This window comes from Oxyura jamaicensis, chromosome 20 (assembly GCF_011077185.1).
Source record: "Oxyura jamaicensis isolate SHBP4307 breed ruddy duck chromosome 20, BPBGC_Ojam_1.0, whole genome shotgun sequence".
Classification (NCBI taxonomy): domain Eukaryota; kingdom Metazoa; phylum Chordata; class Aves; order Anseriformes; family Anatidae; genus Oxyura; species Oxyura jamaicensis.
Genome location: NC_048912.1, coordinates 13,875,254 through 13,891,825, shown reverse-complemented (window position 1 = coordinate 13,891,825; position 16,572 = coordinate 13,875,254). Strand labels below are relative to the sequence as shown.

Below are 16,572 nucleotides of genomic sequence, written 5' to 3'. Positions count from 1 at the left end.
GTCCCATACACAGACCCCATACATTGGTCCTATACAGGGGTCCCATACACAGGTTCCATACAAAGATCCCGACACATATCCCATATATTGGTCCCATACACAGGTCCCATATACAGGCCCTATATGCGATTCCCATCCCCAGACCCCATACACGGGCCCCGCCCACACCCACGCCTCATTGCAACCCCCCACCCCTCCCCGCAGTGGTACAGCCCTCCCCCCGCGCCTCACCCCCCCATGGCACAGCCCAGCCAGCCCCGCTCCCCCTCCGGCTCGCAGTGGTACGCCCCACGCCCCCCTCCCCAGGCCGGTGGGGCGGGCCGCGCGTGCGCAGTGCGCGGCCGGCGCTCAGCTGAGCTCTGTTTACAGCGGCGGGGCCGGGGGGGGGGGCCCGGAGGGGTCAGAGCCCTGGGGGGGGGGGGGGTCGGGGGCGTCCCGGCCTCGGCCCGGCCCGGTTCGGTTCTCACAGCCTGCGACTGTGGAGGTGGGGTGACAGTGGGGTTGGGGGGTCGTTATTTTGGGGTTGGGAGTCTTAATTTGGGGGTGAGGGGGTCGTAATTTGGGGTGGGAGGTCGTAATTTGGGGGTGGAGGGGTCATAAATTGGTGGGGGGTCTTAATTAGCGGTGGAGGGATCGTAATTTGGGGTGGGGGTGCTTAATTTGGGGGGTTCATAATTTGGTGGGGTCTCTAATTTGGGGTGGGGAGGCCTTAATTTGGGGGGGGGGGTCTTAATTTGAAGGGTTTTGTAATTTGGTGTGAGGTTAATTTGGGGTGGGTTCTTAATTAGGGTTTGGGGTTGTAATTTGGGATGAGGGGTTCTTAATTGGGTGGGGGGGTCTTTATTTGGGGTGTTGAGTTTTTAATTTGGGGTGGGGGGGTCTTTATTTGGTGGGGGGTTGTAATTTGGGATGAGGGGTTTTTAATTGGGGGGGTTAAATTGCTGGGGTGGGGTTCTTAATTTGGGCTGTGGGATTCTTAATTTGAGAGGCTTTTAATGTGTGGAGCTCTTAACTTGAGGGGCGGGGGGTTTTCAGTGTGGTGGAGGCGTGCTTAATTAGGTTGGAGGAGTTCTTAATTTGGGGTGGGAAGGGGGGAGGATTGAATTCGGGGGCAGTTGCAGCACTTTTCTAACTGGAACCCCCCCTCCCCGTTGCTGCCCCTCGCGGAGGGCGCGACGGCAGGGCGAGGAGTTGTGTTGGTGGGCCCTTGTGCATTGTTCTGGGGCTGCTGCCGCGCATCTGCTGCTCCCTGCTTTGTACCAAACCCCTTCAATTTCATTGTTCTGTTCCAGGCGTCTGAATGCAGCCACTCACGTCAGCCTTGTTTGTTTTTAAGGAGGAAGATGGCAACAGGCAACTGAAGGGGCGTTTCAAGGCTGGGAGGCTGCTTGATTCGGTACCTGTACCGTGATCTGCTGCCCACCGTCATCTCGGCGTGCGAGCTTCATGCCTGCTCAGAGCTGTGGAGTTCAGCGTTCTGCCCGAGGAGCGTGAAAAGTGCAACGGTGTGAAGTGTGGATGGAGAGGATCTCGTTTTAAAAGGTTTGTTACAAGAAAATCCAGCTCCAAGTCTGTGTGCTCCAAGTCTGTGCTCCCTTCTAATTAGAAGGAGGCAACGAAGGTAAACAAAAACGTGGAATTACTCGAGGAGGAATTTAACTGAGTTATGTTCTGCTTACAAAACAGTCACTTTGTTGGAAGCCAACTAGTATTTGGTGAAAGTAGTAACTTCAGAAATAACCGGCACCTGTTGCAGCTTGGATATTCCTTGATCCCATTAGAAAATGCCTGCTACTTGTAGAACGTGGAAGAACGGTCGTTGATCACAAAGCTGAGCTAAAACCAGGTCGGACCAGTTGTCCCAGTGGGGATTGCATACGCTGGGAGGAATTTGATTGGCATCCAAAGTGGAACGCCGTCAAAGACTGTGGATTTATGCTTTAAATCTGAAAACCCAGCTTTTAATTGCAAGAAGAGCTTAAGTGGAAAAAAGGAGCAAGTGTAAGAACTAAAGGTACAAAAGGTCAAGGGAATTAACACCTTCAGGGAAGAGAATATTTTAATGCAGTGCTGGAGTGCATTAAAGACAGAAGCAGTCCTCAGTGCGTGTTTGCAGTGTGTGATGACTTGTATACAAGAGGGAAAACAAAAAAATGAACTGGCTGATGAACCCACCTAAGCCTTAAATTTGGGGTGTTTCCCCTGTGAAATAATACAGCACAATGGTTTCCTGTAGAGAAACTGAAGGAGTTACAATAGAGAGGCAAAGGGAGTTTTTTTTTTAAAAGCTGTATTAATAGTCCAGCACTGGATTGATACGTTTGAGACAATAATTTATTAAAAGCTGGCTTGAGTTCCCTGTCGATGTACGTGTTATTTTGTGTATCTCAGCAGCAGGTAGTCAGGGTGGTATGTTATTTGAGTAACTGTGAAACTTTCTTAGATTCCTGCAGGTTTTTTTTTTTTTTTTTGTTTCCTCTGAAAATGAAAGTGTACAATTTGCTCTCTGCTGAATGGAACGAATAAGCCCCAACAATTTAGCTGTAGGCAGATCATTCTGATCCCAGGAATGAATTCTAAAGCTGCTGCTTCTGCGGTTATTATTGTGAGCTACGAAAGGCGTTGTAAATAAATGCATTTTTTTAAAAAAAGGTTGTGTTTTCTGAAAAGAGATTTTTTGTAGGTGGGGACAGGGGAAGGAAAGCTAGAAGAATTCAGAGTAATAAGTTCTTTTGTGTTCTTCTCCCTGTATATTTTCTTCTTTAAAAACTGCAGATATTGTACCGCATGAAGCATATATCTCTACTTAGTATTCTGCACAGTCAAGGAGGGTGCTCGCTTTTCTTCCCCCTATATCACAGGGTCTGAATTTGCTGATGTTCCTGTCATCTCCAGCAACAGTGTTTGCAATTCTTAAATCTGTGCCACTGAAGTGTTTTCAGATTGGGGGCTAGTTCATCTAGGACTTAGGACTAAAAAATTCCACTGGTTTCAATGAAACCTCTCTGCAGTTGCTGTCACTGTCGTTGTCGTTTACTGGTCATGATGGTGCCAGCTCTAAAGATGAGCTGTGTGGAAGTACATTTGCTAAAGAAAGGAAACTTGTGCTTAGTCTAGGCCAGAAGTTTTTAACCTCCATGAATCCAAAATCCTGATTTTTGTTTTTTTTTTTTTTTGAATGTGCAACTAGAGATTTTCTGGTTCTCCCTGCCTGTCTCTTGATTTCCCCTTGACACTCTTGGAAATAAAAGTCTACGTGTGGCAAGAGCTCTGGCACGGAAGCCAGACTTACGTTGTTGCTCGGATTTGCAACGAAGAATGACCTATAAGCATAACAGCTAGAATAATCTGTTATGTAAAAGGGTTCAGTGGAACAGCTGACGCACTCGTAACGTGTTGCTGTTGTTTTAAGACAGGCGTTGCACATCTCAATTGTCTGTTATGATTTTCCCTGCTAGTGCCAGGTACTAGATGCCAGATTTGCCTTTTGTTCTTCATTGCTTGACAGGGCAGGGTGGTGATGGTAATGTTTTTCTGCTGCTTCTTGTCCTTCGTGTACCTAAAGGCCTGTCTCAAAGGACTTCATATGCAGCAGCATAACTTAGCGTTCAAGTGCATGCTGTATTCCTCACCTTTTGTTTTTCTTCTTTAGTTTTAGTGTTTACAGAAAGCCTGAAGATGGGAGGTGCAGTGAGTGCAGGAGAAGACAACGATGAGTTAATTGATAACCTGAAGGAGGCACAATATATCCGGACAGAACTGGTAGAGCAGGCGTTCCGTGCCATTGATCGAGCAGACTACTACCTGGAAGAGTTCAAAGACAACGCTTACAAGGACTTGGCGTGGAAGCATGGGAATATTCATCTTTCAGCACCCTGCATTTACTCTGAGGTGATGGAAGCTTTGGATCTGCAACCCGGGCTGTCGTTTTTGAATCTTGGCAGTGGCACTGGCTATCTGAGTTCTATGGTTGGACTCATCTTGGGTAAATACCTTCTCAATCATGTTAACTACTTTCATTAGTTCTAATTTCAAAACTTTTTTGATTTTTAAGAGGGAAGCATTCCTCAATTAATGAAACAAAACGTTAGTAAAGCAAACAGTGCGTTAATCCAGCTGGCCAATTTGTCAGGATTCTTGCAGCCTTATTTCTGGAACTGGATGGTGTCCAGGTGTTTGTGGCAAGTTGGAGCAGGCAGCAGTGAAGTTACACAGGTAGCTTTAGTAGATTCCCACAGGACCGGGCACAACCTTGGGTTTGTTGCCAGTTAACTGAGATCCAGTTTTGGTTCTTACCAGTGTCAAGAACTTTAGCTGCTAGAATGTTTGTCTCTCAGGGTAGAGTCCCATTCCCGTATCCCATGGCTTTTCATGGAAAAACTGTGTCTTTCTGTTATGTTTATTGAGATTACTTAAGAGTTACATATTGGCATCCTTTAATTCTTCTGGAAAAGTGAAGAAGTCTTTTCTGAATAAAAAGTATGAGTGCTGAATAACATCTGTTTTTTTTCCAATTTATTTTTGTTGTTAATTGAGGTACCATTTGTGGTCACTCTTGCTGTTTTCTTGGATGTGGATATTTTTAGTATATCAACAAGGAGGTATAAAATAACATGAATGTTTCTGAGGGCTTTATTAAAACATGCAGGCTATTCTTCCTGTGCAAGGTTTTTTCCAGGTAGTCACTTCTACAGCAACAGTATTTCTTTACTGTTGGTGTTTTCTTCCTACAGAAGAATTTCCTGCTTAGTTAAGATGAATTAATTCAAAACTGATAGTGCAAAACACCTTTATTTGCTGACAGGAGCTGTGAGTGTAGGATTGCACTTCCCATTCTAGTTTGAAGACATCTAGCTTTACACAAGTGCTGACTGACACTCAAGGAGTAATCTGATACAGGAAGTAACCAAAGCTGTGTTCAGTTCTGCTGGATTTTGTCTTGTTGCCTGTTAGCATTGCCTGTTTCCTCTAAATTTTCAGGTCCTTTTGGTGTTAACCATGGTGTGGAGCTCCATTCTGATGTGATTGAATATGCAAAGCAGAAGTTGGACTTCTTCATCAAAACAAGCGACAGCTTTGACAAGTAAGGATGTGGAATGCCCGTTGAGTTTCATTTTGTGTGCTTGGCTGTAGTCGTGGCAGTCCTTGCTCCCATGTGGCAGCTCTGGATTCAGGGTAATCTGAGGATTCTGGCTCCTTGGGCTTGCTGGGCTTCAGTGTGTGACCTTCTAAGCTGATGTGTGTTTGGGGGATGGCGGTGGTCAGAAATTGGGGTGTTTTCAACAGCAGTTCTGATGGTGCAGAGCTTAGAACAAGCTGAACGTGGTTGCTTATTTTAAAATGCAGTTGCAGGTAACAACTTGAAGCCCACAAATGACAGGAATAGTTATGCTTGTGATCTGAGAGCATGCGTGGTTATTCAGAAGAATATGAACTGATTTCTGTGGTGACCTAATGTGTTTTATCCGAGAAGAAGAAAAACGGTGTTTTAGAACAGGAAGGTATTTTTATAATCATTAAGTTAGTACTAAAGCTGCTTGGGATTTGATTTATGTTCTTTCTTGCAACATCCATTCTGCTGCTGTCAAAAGTAATAACTTTCTAGCAAGATAACCACTGCCAAAAGCAACCTCAGCAATGAAAGTTGGAGCTGTCATATTTTTGGATCTGTCACAGTTTGTTCAGACATGGAAGTAAAATAGCTCCGGCTACCTGAAAGCCATCTTGTTGTGGGAGGAAGAAAATTAGTCTTTAAATGCTGGAATTTAAACTACTCCATTTTGAAATTGCTGTTACTGCAGTACTGGAAAGCTGCTGCTGAAAGGGCTGCATTCTCCTGATGTTGGCAACCAACTGAAATTTTCCTGCATGGAAGGTGCTTGCACATTGATGACCCCACCTCCCCAGAGAGCCACATTGCTATTGTTTGAACAGGTGTTTTAAGGGAGGCTTTTCTTTTCTCTCCAGGCAAGTAAAAGCAAAAGTCAGCTGAATTCAGAAATCAACATGACTGGAAAATTGGCATTGCTGGGAGAAGTGGCTGCTGAGTTATTATGCTGCTAAAACACCTTGTGTAGGAACTGTTAGCCAGCTGCTAGGAACGTCTAGCATGCTTGGCAAAAGCAAAAAGCTTCAGGAAGTATTTAGGAATAAGTAGGTGCTATACTGAGGTGCCTCTCAAGATACTGGTAGGCAAATGGATGTGTTGTACAACTTCTATCAAGGTCAGCCCTTAAATGTAGGGTTTAAAGCTTATGTAGATTAGAGCGTGCAAGAAAAACAGAAGCGTCATGAAATTACTCACTTTGCTTCTAAACTAAATCAGAAATTCAATGGACAAAAATTCTTTTTATGAAGGATGAAATCAAGCTGCTTTTGAAGCTAATGGCAAAGCTCCCATTGGCTTCAGCATGTATATTTCTGAAGAATCAAGCTTCCACAGAACATCTGAAAGCCATATAGAAGGCTTTGAAAACGCCAAAAAACTGGTACAGAAGTCCTTGAGACTTCTACATTTAGAGTTATGGGCCAAATGTTTATCTTTAGCTATTATAACTGAGTCAGCATTAGCTAACTAAAAATAGCTACTTGTGAAGTTGTATGCAAATCAGGTGTGAAATCTTGCATCGATATCCTTTGGAAATTTTCATCTACAAGTTCTCACCTCAAGGTTTTAGTGGTTTCAGGATTTCCAGCTGTGATCTGTTCTGGCAGCCTTTAGAATACAAGGGCTTGGGAGGAGAAATGCCATGAAACATTTTTTGAGTATTTTTCATTGTCTCAACTTTTTCAGAATCAGGAAAGTAATTCAATTGATAAACTGTAATATTTCTGTATGATACACATCTTGTTAATTTTCAGGTTTGAATTCTGTGAGCCGTCGTTTGTTACCGGCAATTGTTTAGAGATTTCCCCGGACTGTACTCAGTATGACCGTGTTTACTGTGGTGCTGGAGTACAGAAGGAGCACGAAGACTACATGAAGAACCTGTTGAAAGTTGGGGGAATTCTTGTCATGCCTCTAGAAGAGAAGGTTGAGTGCCTTTCTACTCATGTTTTTCTTCCAGTTACTTTTAATTCTGATTTCAGCATAGTCAATAGCTCTTCCTTCCGTTTGCACTTCTTACCCCTTCTTTTGGTTCAGAACTGGGAGAGAAGTGGGAAAGCTGGGTGACCCAAGCTGCCAGTGTACGCATTCTGTGCATACTCATATTCAATGGAAAAAGCTACCTGGGGCCAGTCCCATCAGGAGTTCTGAATTTTTGGGGCGGGGGGGAATAAAGATACCTATTTTTTTATTATTATTACAGTTTCTAGTACTTGAACCACTTTCCAGGTAGAGGAGTTGTTTTTTTTCTGTTTAAAAATCTTATTAGTTCCCAAACAAAAAAATAACATCCTTGTTTTGGTTTAGTTAACTAAGATAACTCGTACTGGTCCTTCTGCCTGGGAAACCAAGAAGATTCTTGCTGTTTCTTTTGCTCCTTTGATTCAGCCCAACCACGCAGATTCAGGAAAATCAAGGCTTGTTCACTTGCGTGAGTACAAATGTTCTTGGCTATGGGGGAGATTTTGTCTGCTCTTTGTTCATAAGATACGTCTTGCTTCCTTGTTCTTAACATCACTCCATCTGCTTCCTTCTTTGAACAGTCTTTAAGATTCCTGTGTTGGATCCCAGTCTATCTTGGAGTCTGTCTGCTACTAGAATCAGAATTGCATCATTTAAATTCTAAACAGAAATGATCTGTTGTGAAATTGTACCTAAGCTTCATGGGATATTTGGTCAATGTTTTTGCATGTTCAGACATCTCTTTCAATCTGGAATCATGTACTGCCACGGTTCTCAGGCCCTGTGCCATGGTGATGGAAAATACATGGGCACTACCTGTGAACAAACATCCTCTACCCAAAGGCTCTCACCCAGTTGTTACGAATAATCCCGAACCCAAAACACTTGAGAGAAGTAAATTGTGCAATTTCTGGTTCATTGTTTGAAATGCAGTCATATGCAATGGCCTCAATCTTCAGATTAGGACTTCATTGTAGAGAGGCCTCTTAAGAATGCATGAAGACAAAGATACTCATAAAGAGATTAGTCAGGCTTTGTTCTTATTCTGGAAAGGTGTCTCTGTGTGACAAAAAGCACCTCAGTAAGCAGTCTGTACAGTACCATAAAGTCCACTAAGAACGTGTTTGAGCATACTTTTTATGGTCTCTTTGGAGAGAGACCTGCATTTATTACATGCTGGTTTTTGATTCCTTCAGCCAGATCACAGGAATGCTTGCATTTCAGTTGAAGATGGTTTTGATATTTATTTTTTTTTTTTAGCATATAGATGTATACATCAGTATATCACCTTTTTCTTTATGCTGCATGGGTTATGTTATGCGTTTATATACTGGCAGCAAATAAGTGCAGAAGGCAGTAGTCTTCCAAGCTGTTAATGTGGAAAGTATTTTTAATACAGTAACTTGATGTTTGCTTCTAAAGTTATTTTTACCAATAGATTTCCAGCCAGTCTTCACCCCATAAGTCTGAAGCAGTCTTTGAAGAGCATAAATAGTACTCATTTTATAAAAGAACAACTCGGCAAAGCTGAAATAACTTCACAATAGGAAAGTCATTGTGTGGAAGAGTTAAACAGACTTCACTTCTAGTTATCTACAGTAGGAAACTATACTGGTTATTAACTAGTCACAGTATCAGTCCCTAAATATGCATTCTTATAATCTTTAAGATGTGTATATTAAAATAATTGTGAGAACTTGACATCAAAACACACAACTCTTCTTTCATCCCATTCTTTCTCTCCAGTTAATGAGAGAAATGCATAATTAAATTTTGTTTGGAAAGTTACAATACAGTTTATTGGAGTTGACAGGAGTTGAATAGAGCTGTTTTCAAAATCACAGCAGGGAATTCAAGTGGCCTGATTTAATCTGAGCAAATGCAGCTTTTCCTGTGAGTGCTCTTGAGGGGAATTTCTCTGTATCTCTTCATGGTTTTCGTTTTGTTTTAGCCCCAGTGGCTGTTCGCAGCCTCCAGGATCTGGCTCGCATAGCCATCCGAGGAACCATTAAAAAAATTATACATCAAGAAACAATGAGCAAAAACGGAAACGGGCTGAAGAACCCCCCGAGATTTAAACGAAGACGTGTGCGTCGCCGTCGCATGGAAACTATTGTTTTCTTGGACAAAGAGGTCTTCGCTAGTCGTATCTCCAACCCATCAGATGATAACAACTGTGAGGAGCTCGAGGATGAGAGACGAGAAGAGGAGGAAACCAAACCTGAACTAAAGCCAGATCCCCCTGTAAACTTTCTGAGGGAAAAGGTCTTGAGTTTGCCTTTGCCTGATCCCTTGAAATATTACCTGCTTTATTACAGGGAAAAGTAACTTGTTCTCAAAAGTGGGGAGTAGGCAGAAAATAAAGTACTACTTAGGGCTTGACAAATGTATACCACTTGCTTGCCTGCTAATGTGACCACCCAAGGCAGTAGGCTAGCTGGGGAATGTGGCTGCTGTATACTTAAACATTATAGCTTTTTTTTTTTTAAGTTTCCTCTTTCTTCTTGGTTGTGTGCTATAGTTTGATCCTACAGCAGGGATTCCTTAGGAAGCAAGTTGGTGAAATGCTAGGCTGCTTACAGAAAGGAGGATTTAATTCCCTGAAACTAACTGCAGAGAGATGTTCTAAAAATCTCACGGCTGCTCTACCGAATTGCAGTTTTTAAATGTTCTTATATTCTTAAGCAGTTCCCTGAAGACGTTGCTGTCTGTGCGCTCTACCACTCAACCTGCCATGTATTTATCGTGGCGTGTGTTTAATGGAGGGTACAGATTATTAGTAAAAAGCTGACCCGGCAAATCTTTTTCTTCCAGAAACGTGAAAAAGCACAACTTCTTATGGATAAGAAAGGAAAGAATGTTTGGTGTTACTCTTGAGACACGCAGGCTTTGAATGCAGAAGGAAAACCTCAGCTCCCCTTTGGTCGGTCTCAGTTTTGCTTTTAAACAATACATCAATTTTCAGTAAAAGGTAGAAATGTTTTACAGAATATTGGTTTGCTTAATGGGAAACACCGCTTCTAGTGAATTACAGTTTAATGAGATGTGAAGTTTTCTTTTAAAGCAAGGGAGTCAGGTGAAGAGTTGTGAAGCTGATTAGCTTTGACAGGATGCTCGTGTAGTCAGGGTGGTGACTGTAGTCTCTGGAAGTCTTTACAGAGTAATTCTGAATGGGGACGAGGGTAGAGAGGAGATGCGTAGGAGAGTTTGTGACTATTGCCTGTGAAAGCAGAATCTGTAGATTTTGCAGTAAGTGTGAGAACTTCCAGCTGCTGGGCTGAACAGAGTGGAGTGCAGGGCTTCAGCCTGGGCAGAGTGGCTTGTGCCCTGGGAAATCAGCCAAGCGTTGTTTTGTGGAGGGTATATGGAAACTGCCTAGAAAGCCAAATCGATGCAGTTCGTAGATAGCGAGGTGGCTAGAATACAGCTCGTGTACATCTAATCCACATACAGTAGGTGGAAGGAGGTGGATTGTCTCAGTTTATTTTATTCCTGCAGCAATGAAATAGATGCTTCACCAGACTTGCATAGAAGGACTTTACAAAGTCTGCAGTTTTGTGGGTGTGGACTTTAATTTTTTATTCCCCATTCTTCCTATAATGCTGATGGAAGGAGATACCGTGTTTGGAAGGGGAAGTTGACTTGGTTCAGCCTGTTTGAAAAATCTACCTAAGTCAGCAGAGGCTGGAAAGAAACCTTTAAGCTTGCATTGATGTGTAGTACTCCTAAAGCTGGGAGTGGGTAAAAAAACAAAGCAAAGCAAAGCAAACCCTCAGATAACAAAGCTGTTTAAGAAAAGGGTTGGCCCATCGAAGCGCTTAAGGTGGTATCACTGTGATACCTGTTTTGAAGCTGTCTCCTCAGTTTTGGAGGAATGAGAACGAATTAAGACTTTTGCCAAAAAGATGCTGGGTGTTCAGTTAATGGTACTGAGTTGCACAACTTGTTTAACGATAGTATTTCAAAGTTCTCTGCAGCTTTGAAAGCGTACAGATAACTCTTGTACATCTAAGCCCAAGCTGGAGAACTCTTCCTTGCTTAATAGGCTTTTTTTTATCTTCTAGAATATTATCTGATCAGAGTCATGTGGCTGGTGGCCATGTGATATGAAAGAGTTGTAGGCTGTATTTTGCCTCTAGTTCCCAAAGTCTTCACCTCTGTAATAAATGGTACCCCAAGCTATCCTGCTCCCTCTGGTTTTTGCTTGGAATGGGGCAGTTACCTGGCCACTGAGCTGATGGTTTCCTGGAAGCTTGTAAGTACCCTTCTTGTAAATCTGGCAACCCCAGTAAGTTTTCCTATGGATGAAAATCCTGAATACGGTGATAAACGGAGGTGTAATAGAATCCACATAGAGTTTTTGTGCTTCCCCAAAGACTATCATCTCTGCAAGTGTTAGCTTTTTCTGCTTAATAGCTGTCCTGCCAGCTGGGCACCTTTCTGTATTCTGGCACAATTTACATGTCTCCGCATAGTAAATACAGGGGGCTTTTCACTTTTGGCTAGAAGGATATCCTTTGGCTTATCAATTGCAGAATTTTTGATGGAGGTTGAAAAGAAGTTACTTTAAAAAGAGACTTTTAAAGTTCAGGTCGTGCTAGTAAACCTTGCTGAGATTGTGTTAAAGCTGACAGTTTGAGGGAGAATCTTTTGTTTAGCCCTGTTTGATTTTATTTTTTTTAACCACACCCCATCCCCTAATTTTAAAATATATTTTATCAGATTTTTCACCAGATTTGCCTTTTTATTACATTTGCTAGATTTTTGTAGTCTTCTATAAAATGAATAAAATACTGCTATTTTTCCTGGATACGGTTAAGTAAATATATATACAGGAAATGTATGTTCTAGGTTGTCAGATTGTCCCCTTGACCAAAAAAAAAGCCCCACAGATCCAAACAAACCCGTAGTAGAATTTTTCCGTGTAACAAAATCGTGAAGTAGTATTGCTTATAGTGTCTAAATGAAGGGGAACCATAAATGCATTTTTCCCTCTGCACAAGCATTTGCACTGTAGTTTTGTATGCATTTTTAGCAGAGTAATTGTAGCATAACTGTTTTTTGTATAGCCTGTAAGCTCTCTAGGACTTTTATCTGCTTTGACTGTTTCTTTTTGTTTTAAGTAGTTTTCACTTCAATTGTATCTGACTCCTTTTAGGTTTGATAGTGCAGTAAACTTGCGAAAAGAAATGAGCTTCAAACTGCTTTAATCATTAGTGTGTAAGCTGAAAAATCTGTGTATAGAAATGAGTAAAATTGGCCTGAGGCATGCAGAAGTGTTACACAACTTTAAAAACTTTCATTAATAAGTGTTTCTGTATCAATAAATTCAGTAAAGACTTTTTAGCCTTCTTAACCTGGCTTTGCATCATGTTGTGATTAGAATACTTTGTAGATAAGTGCTTATTTCCATAATTGAAGGTTAAGACACTAGAACACTAGAAAAAGCACTTAATGATATGGTGCAGGTGCGTAGCTTTAGATGAACTCCTCAGAATATAATCAAAAGAAACCTACCCATCTGATGATTTCCAAATCCTTATGTAATGGAGTTGTGCAAGATGTTTTGGAAGTAGCGTACACAGCACGGATCCGGATTTTAATAGAACATTTAAAGAGAGCTCACTTACCGGGCTGATAGGCTTGTAGACAGAGACATCAAGAGGTCATCTAGTCTGTTCCTCTGCTTTGAGACAAGATCACCTAAAGCAAACACGGCAGTACCTTGTTTAATGCGTTCTGAACTACCGCCGTTTCTGCAATTCCCCTTTTGTCTCCTATGCTGTTTCTCTGTTTAATTAATGCAGATTTCAGGAGCCAGTTTCAAGGCTTTCTTCTGGCTAGTAGCGAGAATAAATGCTTCAGCTGTAATAGAAAGCTGTTCATAATGGCAAATCCAGCTGTTGCCAATTAAATACCTGTTCACCTTTATTCCATGTGATAGTTCTTTGTAGACTGTTTCTTCCTGTTGTCTGTATGATAGATGTCCTTCTACAAGCCATAAAGTGAGCCTAGTGCAGTGTTAATGCATTCCTTCACACGATGCTTGCTAGAAGAAAAAATCCTGCCCTGTTTTGGAAAGCCATGGATGTGTCACATCACGTAGATGAAATTTGTCAAGACAGGTAATGTTTATGTTCGCTTAATAGTGAAATACACATCACAGTTCCCTGGGAAGTAGTGAGGAACTCTTCAGGGGCTGCACTCTTGTGAAATCTTTTTGCTGGGACAGAAGTGATAGTTAAAACAAAGGGTGCTTAAAAAAAAACCACAACACCCACACAAAACAAACAAAAAAACTTCCTTGCATTCTTCCAGTGTGGAAAAAGCCTTTCTAGCACAGGCTGCAAATATTGAAGCACGAGACACAAGCATTAACTTCTGTTCGTGTCACCTAGGAGTGAATTCTCAGCTCTTGTTCAGACCTGCACACTTTTTTTTAAAAACAATTTGTCATGTTGTTGGAAAATAAAATGAATTAACGCAAATGTAAGGGAGCTGTGATTATTAGTGTTTTGTAACATCTCACAACCATCCCGTTCCTCATGAAGGGGAGATAAGGTAGAAGAGGAATGCTTCAACTTCAAGTGGAGATTGCTCCTAAATAGATTTAGGTTGCAAAACTTGCCTTTATGCACTCAAATTATTCCCTATCCTATGGCCATTATTAAATCTGATTTTGTTAATTATCCCTATCCCACAAAATAATAAGTAAATACCCATCCATCCTTCCAGAAACTGCCATCAACTATACCACCAGGCCCTGAACCAACATTGCAAAGACAAGTGCATGTAGAATCATGACTGATGCATGGCCCACTGCTCTTAACAATATAAATAAAGCTGGAAGGGAAGGAATGTTTTTTGCAGGTGGTTGTTTTAGAGCTCGTAGTTCAAGCAGTTGGACATAATGGGAGGCAGAGGGCAAAAGTGTTGTATTTGTGAAGCATCCAGGTGCGCAACAGAAGATGGTGAACTTCCGAAATGCTGAAACATGGTTGGAAGAGAATGGTTTTATTTTCCTAGAAATACTTCCAGAGCAGCTCCTAAGTAGTTATCCTGTCCTAACAGAATTCGTGTTCTGGGGACCAGAGTGGGAAAACAATGTGACTTAATTCTTGCAGATTTCGGTGACCTAACCTGCATCATCTTTTTTAACACACATGCAGGAGGGAGCTGCACTTAACCTCTCAAATCGGAGTTAAAAGCTGTCACTCACCTGGAGCACTCAGGGTGTTAAGGGATGGAGCAGAAGCTGATTTTTATGACCTGTTTTGGTAAGAAGGGGCTGGGTGGCCACTAGAGGACACTATGCTCAAAAGCATGAGTTGGTCCACGGGGAGAATGGGGGGAGTTCAACAATTTGCCTGGTTTTCAAAGTGATGCAAGTGCAAGCAACCAGCAGCTTGCTTGAGCATCCGAGGCAAGAAACCTGCATAATGTCCTTTGCTGGCTAGAAGAAAATAGCTTTTACCGTGTATTAAATGACTCCCGCTTAAATTTCTAAGTGCTCGAGGATAATGCATCAGCTATTGTATAATGGCAGTTGGTCCAATGCATCGGCAGAAACTAAATACCTGCAAGTTTTCAGGGTGAGGAGGAGACTAACAATCTTATTACTGTATTCTGGAGGATGCTTTCTAAGCCTTGATTTACAGGGTCACTGAGAGAGGGAGACTGGCAAAAATAACCACGTGAAAAGAAACTGCAGAAAACGTCCCTTGGACCACAAATGCTCAAGTGACAAAGTATCCGAGGGGAAAAGAGAACCAGGGAGGTGATGTCGCTGTGGTTAAGTACGGTTTTGTCATGTTAATTGTTTTGCAGTTCACGCCATAAAGCAGACTTGCAGGTTCAGAGAAAGCTGGTCCTCCAGGTGACGTGAAATGATGCCACGTCTGGAATTACTGAGGTGGCTTTATATCCTAACGAGCCTTAATGTTTCACATTTCTGTTAAAACCACACAGTTAGGATATTTTAGAGTAATAACTGAAAACTTAAAGACAAGCCTTTGGCTCTTTTAAGCTTCTTTATAATGGTAAAAATGATGGATTAAAGTGGGAACGAGTCTTCCCTTTTGCACCTCAATTTTCTTATCCTCCAATAGGATAAACAGAAGCCTGTATTTCCTGCAGGAGTTGCTGCAATTCAAACGTGGTTGTTTTCATTGGTTCTTTCTTCCTTCACCCCTCAATTGCCCTTGGTTTTCCCAAAGCCCTAACATTTTTCTAAATTACATCTTTGTAGTATGAAACTACATTAGCTAAAGAGTCTTTGAAATTAATCAGATTTTACTCTGTGTAACATGGCAGAAAGCGTACAGTCAGGGGTTTTTTCCTCTTTATTTGCAGGTTATTTATCTTTGTTAGCGGTCTCCCTTTTAAATTCCCTTATCTGTAGTACTCCAAGGAACCGCAAATTGTGAGAGATGCATTTTACCAGATGTTATACGTACATGCAATAACTATCCAAAAAGTCATGCCGTCTGCTACATTTGACAGAGGCTATTAGATAAGATGCCATCCTCAGTCTGCAGCGTGTGCTAAGGCAAAAATTTTGCCCTTAAAGCATGATCCTAGGCTATTCAAGTCCTGGCAGTTTTTTTGTCATTGTCCACAAAGGTGCATTCTGTATACTTTTAGATAAATGGCCAAGGAGTTAACCTGCTGTTAAAAACAAGAAACAAGGCAAGAATAAATCAAAATTAAGACTTAAGATTTCAACACCACAATTAAAGAGGGGTGGGAACAGCCTGATCTTCAGTGATGTACATAATGGCAGGGAGGGTGGGCGGTTGGACTGTCAAACTGCCTTAATTTAATTGCAAACACATGCTGATGAGTCCCCTCCTCCTGGACCTCAGGGCTGGGAAACTTTTTTGTCAGCTCCCTGCAGTTCAGAATTGAGGAAAATACACTCAGGCAAACACCATGCTGATCAAATCTGCAGCTCTCCTAGGCTTTTTGTGCTTTCTCCTCTTGCTTAGTTTCTCCTGTTCCTGCCCCAGTCGCTGCCTGTGCTTCAGGACTACGGTGAGATGCATGCATCTGATGTTGGAAACCATCCCCGACATCCCACCCCAGACAAACATACTGTGAGTAGCTGTTTCGTTTTACTGCCTTTCTTACATGCTTGGTCTCTAGGAAGAAGAAAGAAAAAGCTTTTTGGTTAAAGGCATGCTTTTTGTCCTTTTTGGTGCAGAGTTGTCTGCACTGCAAACTGTTTCAGGCTTTTAAAAAAAAAAAAAGAAAGAAAGAAAGAAAGAAAGAAACCGCTTCTTTTGGCATCAGTTAATTGTTAACGGGACAATCAAGGGAGTTGAAAAATGCATAATAAAAATGCCATGAAATCCCTGGAAGACAGTTGTGGAGAATCAAAGGTCACAAATGTTAAACTGTGCTTATAGAAAGGTACACAGTTTATGTTTGAGAAGGCTTTGTATATGGGTGTAGGAGAGAGAGAGGAAACACAGCAGTTCGGGCTTTTGTCTCTACAGAACAAA

At 41.9% G+C, this 16,572-nt stretch overlaps 2 protein-coding genes across 3 annotated transcripts in view; both read left to right on the top strand.

The window, feature by feature from the left end:
* Positions 1-410: 410 nt before the first annotated feature.
* PCMTD2 (protein-L-isoaspartate (D-aspartate) O-methyltransferase domain containing 2) lies at positions 411-12,425 on the top strand. The gene is made up of 7 exons (XM_035343900.1): positions 411-484; positions 1,337-1,542; positions 3,653-3,985; positions 4,981-5,083; positions 6,862-7,033; positions 7,415-7,538; positions 9,021-12,425. Exons 3-7 carry the CDS (start codon positions 3,679-3,681, stop codon positions 9,395-9,397), a joined length of 1,083 nt encoding a protein of 360 aa, XP_035199791.1. The 5' UTR covers positions 411-484; positions 1,337-1,542; positions 3,653-3,678; the 3' UTR covers positions 9,398-12,425.
* Positions 12,426-14,189: 1,764 nt separating this feature from the next.
* Positions 14,190-16,572, top strand: part of LOC118176664 (peroxidasin homolog) — a 44,723-nt gene continuing 42,340 nt past the window's right edge. For both annotated transcript variants that reach the window (XM_035343773.1, XM_035343772.1), the window contains exon 1: positions 14,190-16,164. In XM_035343773.1, the coding sequence (XP_035199664.1) occupies positions 16,001-16,164 (164 nt within the window). In that variant the 5' untranslated portion in view covers positions 14,190-16,000. The remainder of the gene's footprint in view (positions 16,165-16,572) is intronic.

What these genes read in the sequence shown, in the direction of transcription:
- PCMTD2 (XM_035343900.1), top strand. Translation starts at nt 3,679, where the DNA reads ATGGGAGGTGCAGTGAGTGCAGGAGAAGACAACGATGAGTTAATTGAT. An exon ending in ACAAGCGACAGCTTTGACAA is followed by an intron (nt 5,084 to 6,861) that starts GTAAGGATGTGG and finishes GTTAATTTTCAG; the next exon opens with GTTTGAATTCTGTGAGCCGT. An exon ending in TCATGCCTCTAGAAGAGAAG is followed by an intron (nt 7,034 to 7,414) that starts GTTGAGTGCCTT and finishes GTTTTGGTTTAG; the next exon opens with TTAACTAAGATAACTCGTAC.